At 39.1% G+C, this 24789-nt stretch overlaps 1 protein-coding gene across 9 annotated transcripts in view; it reads right to left on the bottom strand.

Moving 5' to 3' along the window:
• LOC143034002 (serine/threonine-protein phosphatase 4 regulatory subunit 1-like) overlaps positions 1 to 24789 on the bottom strand; it is a 476593-nt gene that overhangs the window by 69080 nt on the left and 382724 nt on the right. For 8 of the 9 annotated variants that reach the window (XM_076199815.1, XM_076199813.1, XM_076199814.1 and 5 more), the window contains 3 exons: positions 21423 to 21529; positions 7738 to 7880; positions 3271 to 3417 (listed from right to left, as the gene is read on the bottom strand). In XM_076199815.1, the coding sequence (XP_076055930.1) occupies positions 3271 to 3417; positions 7738 to 7880; positions 21423 to 21529 (397 nt within the window). Of the gene's footprint in view, positions 1 to 3270; positions 3418 to 7737; positions 7881 to 19165; positions 19410 to 21422; positions 21530 to 24789 lie in introns of those variants that run through there. The other variant, XM_076199822.1, reaches the window with a different exon arrangement.

Genomic DNA, 24789 nt, shown 5'->3' with positions numbered 1-24789 from the left:
GGGAGTTGGGAGATGAGTTAATGAAAGAGTATTGGGATGGTTTGGACACGTGGAAAGAATGAGTGAAGAAAGACTAGTAAAAGAGGTGTGGAAGGCATAGGTGGAAGGAGTGAACATGAGGGGTTGACCTAGGATGAGATGGATTGATGGGGTAAAAGGGGCATTGGGAAAGAGGGGAATGTTGGTTGAGGAAGGGAAAATGATTGTGTGTGGCTGGTGCTGTGATGCATGGAAGGGAGTGGGTGGGGGTTATAAAGTCTGAATGATATTCTGACGCAACCCAAAGGGATTTCTCCCCCATATTCTCTTTTTCTGCATGAGGGGACTGAGAAGGGGGGGGGGGGGTCACCGATTAAATGAAGCAGCCTTGCTGTGAATGTGCTGTCTTGCTGCATTGCTTCTGACTCAGGGCAGTGGGAGAGATGCAGGAATGACCCATCATCCAGGAGGAGCCAAGAAAAGAAGGGAAGGGTGGTAAATGGAAGTGGAGTATGTGGGGATTACAAAGGATTACAAAGGCGGAGCATGCCGACAGGAGACCTTTTGATCCATATCTAGGTCGGATGTGAAAAAAAATCATAATAATAAATAAATAAAAATATAATAATGTAAACAACAAATAAAATACATAAATAAATGCATAGGTATAGTTAAATAATAAACAAACAGGTAAATAATAATAAATTGACATATAACTAATAATAAATTAAAATCAGACAGACAAATGATAACAAAACAAAAACCAAATAATATAAAATAAATTATAATCATTACAGCATCTTGCTTAGGTGTTTATCTAAGCGATTCTTAAAGCTTCGAACTGAACTACATTGCACTACCTGTGCATGAAGTTTATTCCATTCATTAATTACACGGTTGGCAAAGTTGTTTCTACCTACTTCCAAATTGAATCTATTTTCGGACAGTTTGAGACCATTGTTTCTTGTCTGATTCTCATTCAATGTGAAAATTTTGTCACTTTTGATGTTGTCAATTCCCTTTAAAATCTTAAAGACCTGTACCAAGTCACCTCTGAGTCTACGCTTTTTTAGGGAAAACATATTCATATGTTTTTGTTGATTTTTGTATGACCTATTTTTGATATTTGGAATCAGTTTTGTGGCTCGCCGTTGTACTTTTTCCAATCTGTCAATGACTTTAATGAGATTCGGTGACCATACGGAAACAGCATATTCCAAATGTGGACGAACTAACGATTTATATAGCTTGTTAATGAGTGATGGACTTTTGAAATCAAAAGATTGCGCAATCAGTCCTAGAATCTTATTTGCTTTCTCACAGGCTGAAATACACTGCTTGGATGATTTGAGGTCATTACTGATAAGTACGCCGAGATCTTTTTCACTATCCACTTTTGTTAACGAATTTCCAAATAACTTGTAATCATACTTACTGTTATTTTTACCTATGTGCATTACCTTGCATTTACTTGTGTTAGATTTCATTAGCCACTTTTCAGACCATTGCTGTAATTTATCTAAATCTTGAATATTTAATTGGTTTGAGTGATCATTTGCCACTCCGCACAGTTTTGTATCATCAGCAAATCTGGAAACAGTAGATTTTAGTCCATGGTCTATATAATTTATATATACTATGAATAGAAGTGGTCCAAGAACAGAACCCTGAGGAACTCCACTTGTAACATTTGAAGTTTTTCCATTTAAAACAACTCTCTGTTTTCGACCATTCAACCAATTACTAGTCCAACCTAATAGGCTACCACTTATTCCGTGTAAAGCTAATTTAGTAAGTAGTCTTTCGTGTGGGATGGTATCAAAAGCTTTTGCAAAGTCTAGATATATTAAATCTATATTGTTTCTTTTGTCATAATTCGAGATAACTGTGTTGTAGAATTCGAGTAAGTTAGTCACGCAAGAACGTTTCCGTCTGAAACCATGCTGGCTATCATCTATCAAACAGTTACTTTCTAATGATGTTCGATAGCATCTCTGATGATAGTTTCCATTATTTTTCCTATGATTGAAGTCGAACTTATAGGCCTATAGTTATTTGGCTTCTTTTTGTCACCTTTTTTGAATATGGGAGTAACGTTAGCTAGCTTCCATTCTCTTGGGACATCTCCGGATATGATGGATTTTTTGAAAATAATTTCTAATGGAACAACAATCTCATTTTTCATTTCCTTTAAGATTCTTGGATGCCAACCGTCAGGCCCTGGTGTTTTATCAACTTTGAGTTAGTGGTAGTGGATTTATGCCTTTGACTTTGGCTACCTCCCTTGTAAGGGGGAAAATCCCTTGGTATATGTATGTACTTTGCAGTGTTAACCAAGTAGGAAATTTATTACCCACTTATTTTCATTCCTGATAATACACATATTGGGATTTTAACAAACACATCATTTATGTCTATTGTTGCTAAGACAGGGGTGAATGGAGAAGGGTTGTTTGTACATGATGTGATCCATGAGGTGGAATGGATGATAAGGGGTGAGGGAGTGTGTGTGAGAAAATTTGATGCAGCCCAAAGGGATTTCTCCCCGTCTTCTCCTTTTCTGCACGAGGTGACGGAGAGGGGGGGATCACCGATTTAATGAAGTGACCTTGCTGTGGATGTGCCATGTCTTGTGACACTGCTTCTGACCCAGGGCAGTGGACAAGATGCAGGGATGACCCATCATCCAGGAGGTGCCAAGATAAGGGGGAGGGAAGAGGGTGGAGGGGAGTGGAGTGTGATAGGAATGGAATGGGTGGGAATGGTTTTTATGCCTTCTTTTTTTGGCTACCTCCCTTATAAGGGGAAAAAAAGCCTTTGGAATATGTATGTTACTAAGACTACTCTTTGTGATGCAGATTTCTTGTTAAATCCCTCAGACAGTTGTGTGATGTTTCTAAGAATTGTGCTGGTGGAGTAACCCTCAATGAATCCATGTTGGTTTGGAGTAATGGGTAAATTAGTTACTTTTTAAAGTCTTTCTATCAGCTTGAGTATGGTGGATAGTAATGAAATTGGTCTGTAGGAGGCTGGATTTCTTGTGGTTCCATTTTTCCAGACTGTTGGAATGTTGCTGTAGAACAATGAGCGGTAATATCTTTCAAGGCTTTTATTGCAACTGGATCATGCTTTGGGTGGTTGTTTCATATCTTTTATGAGCCTTCAACATACATTACATATCTATAACATATATGTATATATAGATATTTATATGTTACAGCTGTAGATGAAATACTACAAACATGATGAATGTTACCTAAAATACATAATGTAAAATTTAATAGCATTTACCGCAACTGCTTCAGTCTTGAAGTCGTCCACTGCACCAGACTTGGTTAGGTTCAAGATGACAGGACACACTTGATCATGCACATCACTTTTTGCCACCAACTCCTGCTCTAGCAACACAAGTAATGCTGCCTGTGATGTCTTACGTGCCTGTTGGAAAGCAAGGGGACATAGATTTATGAACAAATAAATAAAAACACACACTGATATGCTAATAAATGTCTTTATACAAATAAATACCTGAATGTTCACCCACTAAAAATTATCACACCTGAAAGACATGTTATGCATGAAATTTGCAGTACCAGTTACGGTATTCCAGTTTCCATTTCTTTACACAGTAGTACACACATTAGTTCTTCCAAATATCACCAAGATGTACACTATCTATATACCAATGGCTTTTTCCCTCTTATAAGTAGCCAAGTCTAAAGGCATATACCCACTCCCATCCACCACCCTTTCCACCTCCCACTCTCATCTTAGCTCCTCATGGATGATGGGTCATCCCTGTATCCCGCCCATTGCCCTGGGCAGCAAGACAGCCTCACGAAATCAGTGACCCCTCCTCTATCTTCTCAATTAGAAAAGGAGAAGACAGGGGTGAAATTCCTTCAGGCTGCTGCATCAAAATATTATTCAACCATAACCACTCCCTACCCACCATCCCCTGCCCCCTCCCTTCCTTGCACCACAGTATCCTCTATACAGAGCCATTCTCCAGTCACCCCTATCTCTTGCCTCCTCCCTTCCCTGCTCAACAGACATCCCCCTCTTGCTCAATGCCATTTTCACCCCATCTATCCACTTCACTACCAGTCATCCCCTCATGTTCACTCCACCCACCTCTGCATTCCATACCTCTTTTACTAATTTTTCTTCACTTATTCTTTCCATGTGTCCAAACCATCCCCTACTCTTTCATCAGACCTATCTGCCATCCCCTTTCCCCTTTCTCACTCTATCCAACCTTGTAATCACTACCATACTTCTCAGTTGTTTCATCTCAAACACATTTGAACCTTTCCTCTGTGGCTCTCTAAAATTCCAAGTTTCTGCCCCATACAGTGCCATCGGCACAATCACCCATTCACATTCTCCTCTTTGCATTCTTTCCCTTCTGCCTATTTCTTAAGGCACTCTTTAATCCCCCCAAGATAATTGCTGCTCTCCATCTACAATCTGCCTCCACATTCACTCCTTCCTTTCATGCTACATGTGACCCTCCATAAAGCTATCCACTTCCTCCAGCCTCTCTCCTTTTAGACTTCCTTCCAACTCACTGCCTGGATGACAGCATTGTGGACCAATGCCCAGGATGTAACACTTCACCCCATACTATTCAACACGTCATGGAAGACTGCATTATACACAATCATGCATGCGAACAACACAACATACACTCCATAAAGGATTTGTGGGAAAACCCCATTTCGGCCGTGGTATTCCTTGAGCAGACAGGACTGCTTGGACAGATAGTCTAGGGAACAACAACAACAACTTGCTGCCACCCTCTCCCCTTGTATCACATCACCTTTCTTTAACCCACATTTACCTTCAATTTTTTTTTCCTATTTCATACCTTCCCACACTCTGTTACTAACTCTCTTAATCCCTTTTCTTACCCTGCCACAAGTGCAGTGTCATCAGCAAACAACAACTGGCTCTACCTCACTTTTCCAAATTTTCTTTGGCTATCTCCAGTTCCCTGCCCATTAACCTCACCTTTACCACTCACACAACCCCATCCATCTATATACAGAACAACCAAGGTGACATAACACATCCCTGATGCAGTCCCACTTTTACCTCAAACCACTCACTCACCATTTCCATTTCTAACACAAACTCTATAGTAAAAACTTAACTACCCTTAACCTCTTCATATGACAATGCCTACACAGGCGTCATGCAGCGTGTGTAGATATATGAGGATGCTGGCATCAGCATCTTGATTATATTTGTTTTGTGGTTGTAGACGAATTACCCCCGAATTATGTGAACTGGTTTGATCACATTCTCTGTGTTTATTATTACTCATAGTGAAAGAGAATGAGTAATACAGCAGTGACTTTATATTTCATAATGTGAGTAGTGTGATGCATCATATATTAGGCATCTGATGCTGTGTGTGAGAATTTGACCCGTGCTGAAGAGGTCAAGTTTTCCCCTACTACCATATATCTGCTAAACTTCACAAACTGCTTTCCTGTCTACTGTCATAGACTTTTTCCAAATCCAAAAAGGCCCAAAAAATATCCTTACATTCTGCTGAAACTTTCTCACATATCTGCCTTACTGCAAAAATCTGATCCACACCTCTACTTTCCTTAAACCCACACTGTTCCTTACCAATTACTCCCTCTTTTCCTCTTCTAATCCTCTCAACTAAAATCCTCCTATAAGCCTTCCCAACTACACTAACAAAACTGATCCCTCTTAAACTACTACACTCACATTTGTCCCCTTTTTCCTTGTAAAGTGGAACTATAAAGGCACTCCACCAGTCCTCTGGCACTCTACCTTCCCTTAAGCACACGTTAAATAACCTCACTAGCGAGTCCACTATTACCATACCTCCCTTCTTCAGGCATCTTCCCCTTACTGCCTCCTCTCCTATTAACATCTGTCCTTCAGTGCCTTTTCTTCTCTACTTGACTTGCCTCCCCTTCCTCTCTTAACTTTTTTCCAAAAAATCTTTCAATCATTAAAAAAAAAAAAAAAAAAAAAAAAAAAAAAAATATATATATATATTTCTCCCCTATTTTACATCTACTTTACTTTTTGCCTCCTTTATCTTAAGTTTTGCTTCTATTCTTTTTTCTTTGTACCTCTAATATGTTTCTCTCAAACTACTTTGCAACCCGTTCCCGAATGGTTGCTTTTCTTCTACTCTTGTAAAAAAAATTATCACAGAGGTTACATTCCAAAGACCCCCTGTGATAAGTGAAAAACCATACAGTAGAAACCATTAATTTTTATTATTTCTATATATGTGTCTTGCAACACTGCTTCTGACCCAGGCAATGGGCAAGATGCAGGGATGACCCATCATCCAGGAGGAGCAAAGACAAGAGAGAGGGAGCAGGGTAGATGGGAGTGAAGTATGTGGGGATGGAATGGTTGAGTGTGTATTTTATGCCTCCGTTTTTTGACTACCTCCCTTGTAAGGGGAAAAAGCTTTTGGTATTTGTATGTATATATTTAAAGTATTTAAAAACCCTTTCCATGCTCTTATAAACCTTTTCCATGCTTTTATAAACCTTTTTCTACACCCTTCAAAACACATCCTTATACATTAGAAAAATATTTTCCAGTATAATTTTTTAAATTGCATACATTTTTGTGTGAAAACATACTTTTTAAACACATCCTAACATTTTTTTTTGTATATATATTTTAATAGTTTTAACAAAATTTTAAATTTGGTATGGTTATCTTCTTTCTTTTTCTGGGTGAAATACATAGTGGTGGTCAGTTCCTGGTGCTGCCTTTTCATCAGGGCGGGCAAGTAGGTTTTATAGACTTCACTGCCTTTGTCAATTATATTTCTGAACTGCAACAAACAAATCATCTGTGGATTCCATTCTTCAGCCCTTCCCTGAAGTTCTTTTGCTATTCTCACCAGGGTTGTGAGGCATTCCAGCAACAGGCCTTCTTCTTCTTCTTCATCCCCTGGACCCTCTTGTTTCTCTTCTTCCTCATTTGCTGACTTCTTCATTTCTGCCAGGTCTTCATCCATTAATGGAGCCGAGTGGGTCTCCATCATCCACTAAAGGAGCTGAGTGGGTCTCCAGCAGTTCATTAATGTCATCAGGAGTCATATCATTGAAGCCATATCCTAGTCATTTTACCAGTTTCACAGCCTTATCTACCAACATGAATGGTAATATGGTGGTGGATTTTTCTCTTCCACATTACTACTATCAGAAAATATTCTGGTTACCCTATCAGATATTTGACCAACTATCAATATTATCTGAAATTGTAGATTGTTACTACTACAGCAGTACATTTGTCAACACAAAAGGCCCCAATAAATTTTTGCTACCACTTCTCTAAAATGAGTAAATGAATCAAATAGATAAACAGAAAACCTATTCCTGAGACAAACAATGTGATTTTATGGGCAAATACTTTTTTCCTTAACCAATTCAGAAATATATACAAACACTTCTAACATTCTCCAATTAGTTTGTTACTACTTCCACCAAAGATGACCAGTAAATGAAATGATTTGTGGAAGACAGGCAATTTAGAACAAACAAACTTGACAATATAAACCAAGTTAAAACAAAGTTTGGTGGGTGAAAACACAGACATGGGACCCCATGAACACTGCTCCATTCTGCTCAGTATACATGTAGGTGAACATTAAACCATAATATTTTTCCTTAATCCTTTTTTAAAACCTAGCCCTTAGCAACAAATACATCCTTTACAAGCTATATTATCAGATGAAGTGCTTACCTGATCATTGGGGTCAGTGAGGTGTTTCACAACCATTGGCATCAATGTGTTTGGGATAACATTTCCTAAGCGGTCTGGGTATTCATGGCACAGTACTGCTATTTGTGGCACTTGCTCCATCAATTCAGTCCGTACTGATGGTTCTGAAAAATATTATTATATTATACATTACTTTATTATATTATACATTACTTAAACTACTTACCACATTCAGATTTACCATGTAATATGCTCAGCATTAAAATTCATCTATACTCTACTCATTAAGCTTGGCAGGGAGCATAATATAATACTTGTGTTTTCCCTCCTCACAACCAACTAATCCACCATTTGCCCTTGGTCTCTCTTGCAAGACCCATGGCCTCCAGGAAACAGGTAACAGCCTCCAGACGGGACTGGAAGTCAGTTAAAGATGATTTTCTGTTGTTGTCTGAGGATTTTTAGTGTAGGGCAGTGGTTCTCAAACTTTTTTGTGAGCGAACCTATTTGGAACATTTCAATCCTTCGCGACCCAGAATAAAGTAGAGAAACAAAATGGACAGTGATATATACCCTTTACTTTGGGAAAAAAATAAATAAAATAAAATAAATAAATAAATAAATAAATAATAATAATAATAATAATGTGTACAGCTTTTCTTTAACAAAATTAAATTAACAGAGGATGAACACACATTACATAAGTAATGTGCAGTTAAAAGAAAAATTTAATTAGTCAAGTATTTGAAATACTCTGAAAACGTAAGAATTTTCAGTGTCCCTGTGACCCATCAAAATTGATCTCACGACCCAACTTTGGGTCGTGACCCATAGTTTGAGAACCACTGATGTAGGTTGTATCTGGGGGAAGTTTGAATCTGTGGTGCTGTCTTAATGATGAATAGGGTCTTGCAAGCAGGCACACTAGTTTGGTTCTTGTCTGATGTGTGTGTGTGTGTGGGGGGGGTGTCTCTGTCACACTTAATCTTGGGGTTGTTATTGGAATAACAAGTTTGATCTTTCTCCAAGGGTTTCTTTAATCATCTGGGTGTGAATGTGTTTCTGTGTGGATGTTTTGTGTGGGTTGGGTGGTATGTTGTGCTAGATGCAAGAGTAGCATTCTGTTGTTGCCCCCCTCCACCCCCAAGTTGGTGGTGCTTGTGAGATGTAGTATGAACGCTGGGTATTGTTTACATTTCTGGCATAGAATTGTATTCCTGTCATTTACATGTGATATTCTATTGGGAGGATTTTGGTTTCTTTATGTATCCTATATGGGTTGTTTTGGTGCATCCTGTTATTACTCTCAATGCTCTATGTTGCAGTGTTACAAACACTGTAATGTTTATGTCCAACTTACTGATTGCTGGGAACCATGCTGTGTGTGTGTGTGGGGTGGGGGGGGGGCATATTCTAGGATGGTTCTTATGAACTGTTTATGGTTATTTTTATTTGTTGCCCAAAATCTGTATTTACCTAATTGCAGTATAAAGGAAAGGAGCAATGCTCATTGGGTCTTGTCTCGTTCTCTAATTTTCTAACATACCTAGACTCAAATTCATGTACAGTGCCTACTTAATCTATATCTTTGATTTCCAATTATATTTGGATTTGAACTTGTGTACTGAGCTTGGGCTAATCACCTTCTAAGCTATTCCACAAATTTATGCATCTATATGGAAAATTGTGTTTCTTCACATCCTTTCAACATGTAGTCTTTCTTATCGTATTTTTCGGACCATAAGGCGCTTCGTACCATAAGGCGCACCCGTAATTTGCTATTCCCCGTCCTTACATAAGGCGCACCTGGTCTCATCATCGGATAATCATGCATATGTGAGTGCTTTCAGAACTGAACATTTTTGTTGTTGAATGAGAAAAATCGGTTGGGATTGAGCAAAATTACAAAAATAATGATATATATATATATATATATTTTTTTTTGTCAGTGAAATCAGACCACCTACATGGACGGTCTGCCCTGCCAATACCCCTAAAAAACAACATAAACATGTTACGGGAATTGTGGGGAATTAAACCAACATTAGCAGTTTTATTCCCGGAATTCTCTATTCACTTAAAAACACAGGGTTACAAATGAAGGTAAATTTTTAGTTTCAACCATGGGCGCAATATAGTAATAGAAAATTAATTATTAATTTTTTAAATTATAATATATCAACGTAATATGCAATTTTGTGAGCGAAAATAAAAAACAAAAAAGGTGCCAAACAAATTTCGTAAGTAACGAAGTCGTGTCGGACGAATGCTACGCCATGTTTGTTATGATAGATGCCGACGTCGAAGAAATGTAAGGATGATAGATTCGTCTAACCTAACCTAACCTGTGTTTAATAAATCATTAACTGCAAATTAAATGTCATCCGGATCGTCCTCGTCGTCGTCGTCGTGAGAGACGTTGGCGGGCTTTTCAACCATTCTCTCACCTTGCGGGGTATACAAAGTTCTTGCAGCTTGAAGGAATGCATGTATCTCCTCTCCATAACATTCCTTCAAGAAAATTTACCTGGCGAGGTACTATCGGAAGTACCGAGACAAGATGACGTCCCGATCCTATGCTACTGACTTCGTTCATTAGCATATTTGCTTGTAGCAAGGCATTTTTTATTTTCATTTCCGCCCACAAAATTGCATATTATGTTGATTTAACCCATTCAACTCCGATGACAAGATGTCTTGTCATTTGGTCAAATAAAACAAAAAATCATAAAACACCAAAATGTTTGATCAAACACCAGAAAAATATGACGTCAGTCCTCGCTTCGCTGCGAGCGAAGCGAGGACTGACGTCATATTTTTCTGGTGTTTGATCAAACATTTTGGTGTTTTATGATTTTTTGTTTTATTTGACCAAATGACAAGACATCTTGTCATCGGAGTTGAATGGGTTAAGAACATTTTCGTTGTTGAATGAGAAAAATCGGTTGGGATTTAGCAAAATTACAAAAATAATGATATATGTATATAAAAAATTTGGTCAGTGAAATCAGACCACCTACATGGACGGTCTGCCCTGCCAATACCCCTAAAAAACAACATAAACATGTTACGGGAATTGTGGGGAATTAAGCCAACATTAGCAGTTTTATTCCTGGAATTCTCTATTCACTTAAAAACACAGGATTACAAATGAAGGTAAATTTTTAGTTTCGACCATGGGCGCAATATAGTTATAGAAAATTAATTATTAATTTTTTAAATTATAATATATCAACGTAATATGCAATTTTGTGAGCGAAAATAAAAAACAAAAAAGGTGCTTAAACAAATTTCGTAAGTAACGAAGTCGTGTCGGACGAATGGTACGCCATGTTTGTTATGATAGATGCTGACGTCAAAGAAATGTAAGGATGATAGATTCGTCTAACCTAACCTAACCTGTGTTTAATAAATCATTAACTGCAAATTAAATGTCATCCGGATCGTCCTCGTTGTCGTCGTCGTGAGAGACGTTGGCGGGCTTTTCAACCACTCTCTCACCTTGCGGGGTATACAAAGTTCTTGCAGCTTGAAGGAATGCATTATCTCCTCTCCATAACATTCCTTCAAGAAAATTTACCTGGCGAGGTACTGTCGGAAGTACCAAGACAAGATGGCGTCCCGATCCTATGCTACCGACTTCGTTCATTAGCATATTTGCTTGTAGCAAGGCATTTTTTATTTTCATTTCTGCCCACAAAATTGTATATTATGTTGATACATTTTAATTTACAAAATTAATAATTAATTTTTTATTGCTATATTGCGCTCATGGTCAAAACTAAAAGAATACCCAAATGACTACAGTCTGAGTGGAGCGAGACTAGACCAATGCAAAATGGCTGTCTGTGTTGTGGACGCTATCATGTCATAGCCATGATAGCGTGAATGAATGCGGTGGCATGGACTCGAAAACTGTCGAAGTTTTCGCAATTTTCTTGTCAAGATACATGCATATTGGTTATAACTTGGTTGTAACTTTTGCTAGGACTATGCACTGTTGCCATCGGCAGGTTTTTAAATTGCAGTTTCCTTTTAATAATTTCTCTCTTAAATTATGGGATCCAATGTATTTAACGTTTCGTCCAGCACGGCTTCTTCAGAAATAACATATTGTATCTATATCTAACAATGGCATTATTCATATTGTAAGTTTTCATATCATATCTATGTTCCGATATTCTTTTATCAACACCACGGAAATTTTCACCATTGTACACCTTTTTACAACCTAAACATGGCACACAGTAAACACCTGCTTGACGAACATATTACCTACTTTTATTGCTGCTTTTTATAAGATTGCCAACTGTTACCGTGCTGGTGGTAATGTTGAGAAAATCAGTTTGGTAAGCTTCCGTGGTGTTGATAAAAGAATATGGGAACATACATATGATATGAAAACTTACAATATGAATAATGCCATTGTTTGACATAGATATGATACAGGCCACAATGCTGACTGGAATAATTCTAAGATTATTTAATATGAAAACCATACTATGAAATGTAGATGTTTTGAATCTGTTTTTATGTCTCTCATTGATAATATAAATCAAAACAATGGATTTTTTCCCAATAAATAAACCTTTAGCAATTTTAATAAAGTAATAAGCAATTTACGCAAACTGTGTTTACACCAGTTTCATGTTCGTTTCTCTCCACAAGCTCGGGTTATATAAGGAGTCATATATTTGTCCACTATGTTATTTCTGAAGAAGCTCTGCTGGGCGAAACGTTAAATACATTGGATCCCATACTCTGCGTTTGGCTTCTCTCCTACAGATGTATATAGCATTGTTTTCAGTTGCTTAGTTGTTAATACGATATGGTAGGTTAAAGAAAGAAAATACTTATTATAGAGTATTCATAATAAACTCACAATAGGCATCTGCTAGACGTGGTTGTAAGTACGTAAATATCCTTAATCCTTAATTAATTTATCAAACTCTTCCACAAATGCCTTAGCTACAGGAGCATTACTGCTAGCGGCCTCACCTTTCGACAACATGTGGTGAACCTGGTAATGCTTTCGAAAGCGACGAAACCACCCAGCACTCGCTATGAATTCATGTGAAGTGTATTCTTTACCTGCACGTTCTTCCAACATGCAAAATTAATTTTTAGCTTTACTTTGCACTGCTTGCAACATCACTTTTACATTTCTTTTCCTATCATCTTCCAACCACGTGTATAGCAACTTTTCCATCTCTGCCATAATTGCCGTATGCGATGCCGGGTTGCCACAACTATCTTACGCGCTGGGCTGCCAGACATATACAGTAAATTCATAATAGGCATCTGCTAGACGTGGTCGTAAGTATGGGTGGTCGTAACTGGCGTACGTCGTAACTCGGATAGTGACTGTATAGTTTTTGGCAAAATGGAGAAAGATAAAGATAAAGAAGAAAGAATAACAAATGAACTGACAAAAAGAGGATTAGATGTAAGTATAGTGGCAAGTCCTAGAGGTGTCATCCCCAAATGCCCTTGTGTAACTAATACTCCAAGGAAAAACCAAAGGGGGGAAAGTAACTCTTTCTCAGGGTTTCAAAGAAACCCAGTTGAAATAGGAAAAAGCTTAGATATAGAGAAATTAGATATAGTAATGCATTAAGAAATCATGAAATAAATGACTTAATGGAAGAAATTATAGATTTAAAATTGGACTACCGAGCTGTACATAGAGAATTGATTACTTTATGTAAGAGTGATGAGCAAACGATCAAAGAACTAAGTGACCTAAAGAGCGAAATTGAAATCCTAAAGAGAGAAAACGAGAGAATGAAAAATGAAGACAAAAATAAAAATGATGAACTGAAAAAGGTCAAAGAGCAATTACAAGTAGTGCCCACAAAGGTGGAAGAGTCAAAGAAACAGACCTCATTGAAATAAAAAATCAATGGAAACAAGAACAGGAAAATAAAAAATATGTTTTAGAGAAATAGTACAAAAGCAGATGGAGGAAAACAAGAAACAGTTATGAAAGTAATTAAAGAAAAGGAAAATTGGGTGAGAGATACAGTTGACAAAGGTAAGTGCAGTGTGGTCCATGGTATACAGGAAAAACATATGTATAGATACCAGAGAGAAAATAAGGAAATAGCCAAGGAGATTCTGAAAGAAATACAGGATGAAGGGGAAAATTTCGATAAAATCAACAAAATCCATAGGATAGGCAAATACAACCACTCCTCGTTTAACGACGACAATTGGGACCAGCGCGCCGTCGTTAACCGAATTGGTCGTTAAGCGAAAGTGTATACATATACATACATGTACTGTATGTACAATGTCCAGCAATACATGTATCTTTATTTTTGTGTATTTTCCCTCTTTTATACAGTACATTAAAGCTTTATTTACTGTTTATTTACGGTGGTTAGGTTCCTGAAATTACCGTTATGACCAAATCCGTGTATGCTTACATTCCATATTGAATACCGGGGTATTTTTTTAGTTTCAACCATGGGCACAATATAGCAATAGAAAATTAATTATTAATTTTGTAAATTAAAATGTATCAACGTAATATGCAATTTTGTGGGCGGAAATGAAAGTAAAAAATACCATGCTACAAGAAAATATGCTAATGAACAAAGTTGGTAGCATAGGATTGGGACGCCATCTTGTCGTCTGCCAACATCTCTCATGACGACGACAACGAGGACGAGCCGGATGACATTTAATTTGCAGGTAATGATTTATCAAACACAGGTCAGGTTAGTTTAGTTTAGGTTAGACGAATTTATCATCCTTTTATTTCTTCGACATCGGCATCTATCATAACAAACATGGTGTACCATTCGTCCGACATGACTTCGTTACTTACGAAATTTGTTTTAGCACCTTTTTTTTTTTTCCGTTCACAAAATTGCATATTACTTTGATACATTATAATTTACAAAATTAATAATCAATTTTCTATTGCTATATTGCGCCCATGGTCGAAACTAAAAATTTACCACTACCGGTATATACTGTACCCCAGGTAGTTTTTGCAGCTTGCAGGATGGTAATGTAGACCTAAGCTTCAGAACACTTTACCTCACAGCTAATATCCACCGTACAAGTTCAATTATAACATCATACAAATTTGCCTCAGCCAACTTAATTATCGTACACGACGTCGTAACTTCGGGAGATTTACGTTAAACGAATATTGGTCTGTCATAAAGCCCGTCAAAACTCCGCGTTGTCGCTAACCGAGTAGGTTGTTAGACGAGGAGTGGTTGTGTATATATATATATATATATAAAAAAAAAATTAAGAACCCAAATGATAGCCGAGGAGGTATTATCGAAAACAGTTAAACTGGCAAACAGCGAGAAATTCAAATGTACAAAAGGAAACGAGTGATGAGGAAAAAGAGAAAGACAAAGCTCTCAGAACTGAAGCCAATGATAGAAATAAGAAGAGAACAGAGACGGAAAAAAAAAGTTGTTTTTTTTAGAGTACTTAACCCCTTCCATACGGTGACGCCTACGTAGACGTCATGAGGAGCAAGTGGGTACACGAGGCTGCCATATCGGCGTCTTGATTATATTTATTGTAGTTGTACCTGCGTGACCCCCATACTCTGTAAACTGGCTTCATCATATTTTCTATGGTTATCAAAATTCACGGGTGAAAGAGAATGAGTATTACAGGGGTTACTTTATTTTTTATAATGCGAGTATTGTGATGCAACATCGCACGTCTGGCAGCTAATGCAGCCCGCGAGATTTTGGCCCGAAGTGAAGGGGTTAAACCAAAAAAGAAAAGAAAATAAGAAACTAAAAGAGGCATACACAAATATCAATGGCATGATCTCTGGAATCAATGAACTGACTATCTAGAAACAGAAAAATCTGACATCATGGGAATAGTACGGTAGACAAAATTGAAAGGACCTCTATCAACAAGCATAGTGGGACATGGCCTATACAACCACTGGGGAAAAAATAGAACAGAAAAGCAAGGAGGAGGTGTCATGATATTGGCCAAAAAGGGTCTAAATGTGACGAAGATTATTGAAGGCCAAGGCAATGTAGAATTACTCATAATTATGATCAAAATTACTAACAAAAAGATAAAAAGCAGAAAATTTGTAGCAGTGTATGTACCACCAAAAACGCATGTGTGGTTGGACAGCGAACATTCCAAATTATTGGAAGACGCAATGATTGTGCTAAACGTGCTACTGAAAGAGGGTAGAAACATAGTAATTATGGGCAATTTTAATGCAAAAGACATAATCTGGGAAGAAATGATAGTTAAAGGGGAAGATGAACTTTGGAGCAACATTCTACTGGATATGACCATCAAATACACCTTAACACAATGGGTTAAGGAAAAAACTAGATATAGGAACAATGAGGAACTGTCGAAACTAGACTTAGTATTAACTTTTGAACCAGATATTGTGAACAAAATGGAATATAAAACACCAATTGGAAAGAGTGACCACATACTAACAGTTTGAATTAAAAGAACAAAACAAAGTAGACAGGAATGACAAACACAGAGAAGGAAGATTAATGTACAACTAAACATATTTGGTTAAACTAAGAACATTTTTCCAGAACACAAACTGGGATAAATTCTCTAAAGAGGAAACAAGGATGGAAGACAAACCGAAAATATTCATAGAGAAGTACAAGGAAGGAATTAACAAATAGGGTACCAAAAAAGAAACAAAAAGATATTTACATAAAGTGTTGGTTTACCAAAAGGTGTAGCGAGGCTAGAGACAGGATAGACAAAGCCTGGAAAAAATAGAAGAAAAAAAAAATATAATAATAATAATAATAAAAAAAAAAAATAAAACATCCAAATAGCAAACATATATAAAACTTAGGAACGAATATGTGAATATACGCAGGAAAGAAAAAAGAAATTAAGAAAAAGACTGGAGGAGTGCCTGTATAGTTCCTCTTTACAAGGGAAAAGGGGACAAGTGTGAATGTAGTAGCTTCAGAGGGATTAGTTTGTTTAGAGTAGTTGGGAAGGCTTATGGGAGGATCTTGATTGAGAGGATTAGGAGAGGAACAGAAGGAGTAATTGGTGAGGAACAGTGTGGATTTAGGACAGGTAGAGGTTGTGTAGATCAGATCTTTGTGGTAAGACAGATATGTGAGAAAGCTATAGGAAAGGGGAAGGATTTTTTTTGGGCTTTTATGGATCTGGAAAAGGCTTATGATAGGGTAGACAGAAAGGCACTGTGGGAGGTTATGCAGATATACAGGATAGGAGGAAAGCTTCTGGGAGCTGTCAAGAGGTTTTATGAGAGTAGTAGAGCTTGTGTCAGGATTAGAAATGGAGAGAGTGAGTGGTTCGAGGTAAAGGTGGGACTTCGTCAAGGATGCGTTATGTCGCCCTGGCTGTTCAACTTATACATGGATGGGGTGGTGCAAGAGGTAAATGCAAGGGTAGTGGGCAAGGGATTGGAGATGGTTAAAGAAAATGGAGAAAAGTGGGAGGTGAGCCAGCTGTTGTTTGCGAACGACACTGCGCTTGTGGCAGGATCGGAGGAGGGACTGAGGAAGTTGTGGGCAGAGTTTGGGAGAGTATGTGATAGAAGAAAGCTAAAGATAAATGTGGGTAAAAGTAAGGTGATGAGATGTACAAGGGGTGAAAGTGGCAGTAGACTGGAAGTGAGCATTAAGGGAGAGCGACTGGAGGAAGTTGATAGTTTTAGATACTTGGGTGCAAATGTGGCAGGGAAAGGTGGAGTGGAGGTGGAGGTAGAATGTAGATTGAGAGAAGTGAGTAAATGCCTTGGTGGATTAAAGAGTGTAATGATGAATAGACATTTGGGAATGGATGCTAAGAGGAGACTGTATGAAGGAGTGATTGTGCCAACAGAACTGTATGGGGCAGAAACATGGAACATAAGAGAAGAAGAGAGAAGGAGTTTGAATGTGTTTGAGATGAGGTGTCTGAGAAGTATGATGGGGGTTACTAGGCTAGATAGTGTGAGAAATGAGGAGGTGAGGAGGAGAACAGGGGTGGAAAAGGAGCTGGGAGATAGGGTTGATGAAAGAATATTAGGATGGTTTGGACACATGGATAGAATGAGTGAAGAAAGAATAGTAAAAGAGGTGTGGAAGGCTGATGTGGAGAGAGTGAACATGAGGGGACGTCCTAGGATGAGGTGGATGGATGGGGTGAAGGGGGCTTTGGGGAAGAGGGGAATGTCTGTTGAGGAAGGACGGGAGAGGACAGAAGACAGGGGTGAATGGAGAATGGTTGTATATGGATGATGATGTGATTGCATGAGGTGGAATGGGCGGGTGGATGGGGGGTGAGGTAGTATGTGTGAGCAAAATTTGATGCAGCCCGAAGGGATTTCTCCCCGTCCTCTCATTTTATGCAATGGGGGGACGGAGAGGGGGGGGGGGTCGCCAATTTAATGAAGCGGCCTTGCTGTGGATGTGCTGTGTCTTGCGACACTGCTTCTGACCCAGGGCAGTGGACAAGGTGCAGGGATGACCCGTCATTCAGGAGGTGCTAAGATAAGAGGGAGGGTGGAGGGGTGTGGAGTGTATTCAGGGATGGAATGGGTGGGAATGATTTTATGCCTTTTTCTTTTTGGCTACCCCCCTTGTAAGGAGGAAAAAGCCTTGGCATATGTATATATGTATGAAAAAGATATTATGGACAAATGTAAGGACCAACCTAAACTCTTTTACAGATATACAAGCACCTGGCTTCGCCAGCCACGGCTGCGCCGTGGGTGCTTGGCCGGTGCTGTTCGCTTCGCTTTGCTTCACCCGTGTGGCGCATCGCGCCCGGGCTACGCCCAGTTTTACCCGACAAAGTAATGCTTCATAAAACCTTCAGAAACACTGTCTTCAATTTGTCCATCAAAAAGTTCAAGACTGTCAAATATTTCTTCGGAATATTGAAAATCTTTGTTGTTTCGTAGAGAATCATTGAACTAATCACCTTTTGATGAAATTCCCGCACAGATTCCTTACCACAAAAATTTTTGACAGCCTGGTATAGGCTTGGAAAAGTTTGGGCATGTTCATTTCGTAGTCGGCAACTCAAACTCTTATCATTTTGTAAAGCGGCTTTTGAAATTTTCCGAGTACCTGTAACCCACTTCCAAAAATGTCTTTGACGCTTCTTTTTGTCGGCTTCGGTTTCTAAAGGCATTGTTCCTGGTGATCTAATCGTAAGATTTGTTGCCCTCCTTTTTCAATGGTTAAAACTTTTATTACACACGTGTCCCTTTTTGCCGGTTCAGTGGGGGACAAACATACACCCGAGTTCATTAAAAGACAGCTGGGAGTAATTTTTTTTAGTTATTCTTAGATAAATGAAAAACTAAAGGATAAACATGAAATAAAGAAATTGTGTGAAGGAGATAAAGAATATATACAGTGCTCGACAAGGTTAGCGAGAATGAGTGATGAGGAGAATGAACGAGTCATAAATCAATAAACAAAAGCTCACTTCGTACCTCTAATACTTTGATGGGTGGCCTTTATGTGCAATGATCTCACGAAGGTGGTTTGGAATGGAAGTGGCATACTTGGCAAGATGTGCAGGGGTTATACTAGCCCAGGATTGGCGAATGGCTGCCTCGAGCTTGGGCACAGAGCTTGTATCTTTACCCTGCAGGTAAATGTGGTTCCACAGGTTTTCTATTGGGTTTATGTCAGGAGTATTGGCTGGCCAGTCTGCTATGTAAGGTATATGACAGTCTTTAAGCCACTGAGTAACACTACGAGCAGTGTGGGCTGGGGCGTGATCTTGTTGAAAGATGTTAGCACCTGAGCTATTAAAAAATCCTCCAGGTGGTCATTTAAGAGTTCATAATAAACATATTGGTTCACTTTTACATTTTTCGGTAGTACAACAAGGCTCCCAAGTCCTCTTCCACTAAAACTTCCCCATACCATGAGATAATCAGGGTGTTTCACTGTTTGTTGAACATACCGGGGGTCAAGAGGGTCGCTACCCGCACACCGATACACGTTTCCACATAAAAAATTAAAAAGAAAAATTGAAATATTAGGAGGAATACAAGGTAAACTGCTGTAATGGATGAAGGATTTCTTAACTGGGAGAAAAATGGGACAAAAATTCGAACTGGGAAGATGTGAAAAGTGGTGCCCCACAAGGCTCTGTACTGGCTCCTTTAATGTTTACCATATATATAAATGACATGGATGAGGGAGTAAACTGTTATATGAACTTCTTTGCTGATGATGCCAAATTACTCAAGAGAGTAAGAACAGAAGATTGCATATCGCAACAAGAAGACCTAGACAAAATATGCGAATGGAGTCGGAAAAGTGAGATGAATTTCAACACTAAAAAATGTAGCATAATGGAATTTGGAAAAAGTAAAAATAGCGTATCTGGATAGTACAAAATTGGAAACAAAGTAGTCAAAAAAGTTGATTCAGAAATGGAGTAATCATCTTAAGTGACTTAACACCTGATAAACATGTCGATAAATTATTTGGAGAGACTTATAACTTATTGAGGTCAATGAAAGTGGCCTTCAACTACATAGATGAGGAGATGGTTAAAAAAATAGTTGTTACACTGATAAAACCTAAACTAGAATATGCTGCAACACTATGGGCACCTAGCACAAAGAAGAATATAAGAAAGTTAGAAAGAATACAAAGAGCAGCGACAAAAATGGCACCTACACTGACAAACCTGACATACGAACAAATTTTGGAAAAATTACATCTGTCATCACTGGAACAGAGAAAAGAAAGAGGCAATTTGTTGACCATTTTCAGAATTATAAAAGGGATGGAAGTTCTCGACAGAGACGACTTATTAAAGTGGGACAGAAGAGAAACATGAGGACACAAAAAGAAACTAAAGTCAGCTAAAGAAGAGATCTGAAAAAGAATAGCTTCCCACATAGAGTGACTGATGTGTGGAACAAACTGAACAGAGAAACAGTGAATGCCAAAACTATACACGATTTTAAGAATAAACTGGATGTGGAGAGATACGAAAACAGGTCACTACGAGCATAGCTCTCGTACCGTAAAATACAACTAGGTAAATACAGACTTGCATAACTTCCACTTCAACAATGAAAGGCTCAGATTTTTGCCCTCCCACCAGTATACAGGCACATTACATCATGGGACGCTTTTGAGAACGAGAAATTTTGAAGGGGTACCTGACTTTGGAGGACACTCCAGAGGAATTTCCTGTTAACTGTGTCAAATGCCATTGTTAGGTCTATGAAGACCAGGTATAAGTCACAGCTCTGTTCATGGGATTTCTCTTGAATTTGGCATATGGAGAATATCATGCCTGTGATACCTCTGTCTCTTCTGAAGATGCTAACATAATCAACATCTATAAGAAGAGAGGTGACAAGTCACTTTGTGGAAACAGCGGAGGCATTTCTCTGGTGGCCACCACAGGAAAGGTTCTTGATTGAGTCATGCTCACAAGACTGGCTAATCACTTTGCAGAAACTGTCCTACCCAATATGCAATGTGCCTTGAGGTATACACCACAATTAGGGAAATAAACACACTGATGGATTTGGTGAGTGGGGAAAAACTGAGAGGAAAAAAAAAATATATATATATATATATATATATATATATATATATATATATATATAGGGAGACAAGCCTTTGGGAATGAATCAATACTTTCCTAAAGCAAATAGTTCTAAATTGATGACACTGTGTAGGTTCTTTTGATCCCTGATGTTATGAGACACTTACCGTCATTGGCAAGGAGGGACATCATGATTTCAAGGACTGCATAAACGTCATCTGGTGTTTCTACTACAGCTCTCAACGTCTCTTGTATACTTCGTGCCACCATTTGCCTGCCAATGGGGAACAAACATTAACTCAAGTATTACATGAATGGATTATCATAAAATATATATTGGTAAGGATAGGATGAAACACTGCGACGAGTTTTTATAAATTCATTTCCTTAATAATAAAAAGTGCATATGGGCCTGGCAGTGAGAAGAGTGTAGAAGAGAGGGAGGATTTTTGGAGAGATATAAATGAGTGCATAGAGGATTTAGGGAGAAATGTCAATGTAATAGTACTGGGAGACCTTAATGCTAGGGTAGGAAATGGTCCAATTGATGGAGTCGTTGGGAAATGTGGAGTTCCAGGAAAGAATCATAGTGGAGAGTTGATGGTGGACATGTGTCTAGAAAGAGAGTTGATGATAGCATACAGTGTTTTGGAAGAAAGTCAAGCATAAGTACACATGGGAGAGGGTGGTGGAGGGAAGGGTGGTAGATAGAGCATTGATGGATTATGTAGTGGTAAATAGGACTATGATAGGAAGAGTTAAGGATGTACATGTGCTAAGGGGAGAGGGTGGGGGAATATCAGATCATTTTTTGGTGGAAGGTAAGTCGAGAGTGGAGGATTGATGGAGAAAGAGGAAAGGGACAAAAGGTAGGGAGGTGCTTAGAGTGAACTCTTTAAATGAAAAGGAAAAGGAGAAGGAGTACAAGAAGAAGCTGAAGGAGGAGTGGGAGGGAGTGAAGGATAGAGTAGAGCTAGGTGTGGAGGAAGAATGGGGATGGTTCAAGGAGGGAGTCACAAAGTGTGCAAGGATGGTGTGTGGAACAAGAAGGACAGGAGGAAATAGAAGGAATGGTAATGAATGATGGGATGAGGAAACAAAGAAGGTTGTAGAAGAAAAGAAGCGAGCTTTCACAGATTGGTTACAAAATAGGACAAGGGAGTCATATGAGAGGTACAAAGAAAAGAAAAGAGAAGTAAAGCAAAAGGTAAAGGAGGCAAAGAGGAGAGCAGATGTGAAATGGGGTAAGAGTATGATAGAAAATTTTGAAAGTAATAAAAAGATGTTTTGGAAAGAAATTAAGAGAGCAAGAGGAGGTGAATCAAGTAGAGAAGAAAAGGTTAAAGGTGCAGATGGAGAGATGATAATGGAAGAGAAGGCAGTAAGGGGAAGATGGGCAGAATATTTTAGGGAGTTGCTAATTGTGAAGGAGGATAGGGAGGGAAAGATAGTTGCAGTGGGAAATGCTAAGATAATGAGAGTGATGAGTGAGGAAAATGGAGGAGAAATAAGGAAGGATGAAGTGAAGGTAGTTGTTAAGATGATGAAAGCAGGTAAGGCACCTGGTCTGGATGGATGCCATGCAGAATGTCTAAAAAAAGGAGGTACAGTGATGGTGGACTAGCTGGTGAGGTTATTTAATGTTTGCTGGAGAGAGGGCAGAGTGCCAGAGGACTGGAGGAGTGCCTGTATAGTTCCACTTTACAAGGGAAAAGGGGACAAGTGTGAATGTAGTAGTTTCAGAGGGATTAGTTTGTTTAGTGTAGTTGGAAAGGCTTATGGGAGGATCTTGATTGAGAGGATTAGGAGAGGAACAGAGGGAGTAATTGGTAAGGAACAGTGTGGATTTAGGACGGGTAGAGGTTGTGTAGATCAGATCTTTGTGGTAAGACAGATATGTGAGAAAGCTATAGGAAAGGGGAAGGATGTTTTTTGGGCTTTTATGGATCTGGAAAAGGCTCACGATAGGGTAGACAGAAAGGCACTGTGGGAGGTTATGCAGATATATGGGATAGGAGGAAAGCTTCTACGAGCTGTCAAGAGTTTCTATGAGAGTAGTAGAGCTTGTGTAAGGATTAGAAATGGAGAGAGTGAGTGGTTCGAGGTAAAGGTGGGACTTTGTCAAGGATGCGTTATGTCGCCCTGGCTGTTCAACTTATACATGGATGGGGTAGCGCGAGAGGTAAATGCAAGGGTAGTGGGTCAGGGATTGGAGATGGTTAAAGAAAATGGAGAAAAGTGGGAGGTGAGCCAGCTGTTGTTTGCTGAAGACACTGCGCTTGTGGCAGGATCGGAGGAGGGACTGAGGAAGTTGGTGAAAGAGTTTGGGAGAGTATGTGATAGAAGAAAGCTAAAGCTAAATGTGGGTAAAAGTAAGATGACGAGATGTACAAGGGGTGAAAGTGGAACTAGACTGGAAGTGAGCATTAAGGGAGAGCGATTGGAGGAAGTGGATAGTTTTAGATACTTGGGTGCAAATGTGGCAGGAAAAGTTGGAATGAAGATGGAGGAAAACTATTTAGTTTAAGAGAAGCGAGTAAATGCCTTGGTGGATTGAAGAGTGTAATGAGGAATAGATATTTGGGAATGGATGCTAAGAGGAGACTATATGAAGGAGTGATTGTGCCAACAGCACTGTATGGGGCAGAAACATGGAACATAAGAGAGGAAGAGAGGAGTTTGAATGTGTTTTGAGATGAGGTGTCTGAGAAGTATGATGGGGGTTACTAGGCTAGATAGTGTGAGAAATGAGGTGAGGAGGAGAACAGGGGTGGAAAAGGAGTTGGGAGATAGGGTTGATGAAAGAGTATTGGGATGGTTTGGACACATGGAAAGAATGAGTGAAGAAAGACTAGTAAAAGAGGTATGGAAGGCAGATGTGGAGGGAGTGAACATGAGGGGACATCCTAGGATGAGGTATGGATGGGGTGAAGGGGGCTTTGGGGAAGAGGGGAATGTCTGTTGAGGAAGGACAGGAGAGGACAGAAGACAGGGGTGAATGGAGAATGGTTGTATATAGATGATGTTGTGATGCATGAGGTGGAATGGATGGGGGGATGGGGGGTGAGGTAGTATGTGTGAGCAAAATTTGATGTAGCCCGAAGGGATTTCTCCCTGTCTTCTCCTTTTATGCAATGGGGGGACAGAGAGGGGGGGGTTGCCGATTTAATGAAGCGGCCTTGCTGTGGATGTGCTGTGTCTTGCGACACTGCTTCTGACCCAGGGCAGTGGACAAGGTGCAGGGATGACCTTTCATCCAGGAGGTGCTAAGATAAGAGGGAGGGTGGAGGGGTGTGGAGTGTATTCAGGGATGGAATGGGTGGGAATGATTTTATGCCTTTTCCTTTTTGGCTACCTCCCTTGTAAGGGGGAAAAAGCCTTGGTATATGTATGTATTTCCTTAATGTTTCAGACCAGCCCCCTTCTCCAGAGACTTTTGTGACCTCTCTAATGAAGGAATCTGGTTCAAAATATTTGAAAAATAAACTCACAAAAGCTCATCGCTGTGTTTCATCCTACCCTTACCAATACTAA

This window comes from Oratosquilla oratoria, chromosome 16 (assembly GCF_046742065.1).
Source record: "Oratosquilla oratoria isolate Oo_2021 chromosome 16, ASM4674206v1, whole genome shotgun sequence".
NCBI classification, from domain to species: Eukaryota; Metazoa; Arthropoda; class Malacostraca; order Stomatopoda; family Squillidae; genus Oratosquilla; species Oratosquilla oratoria.
The sequence above is the reverse complement of the archived record's forward strand: the minus strand, read 5'-3'. Positions and strand labels throughout refer to the sequence as shown.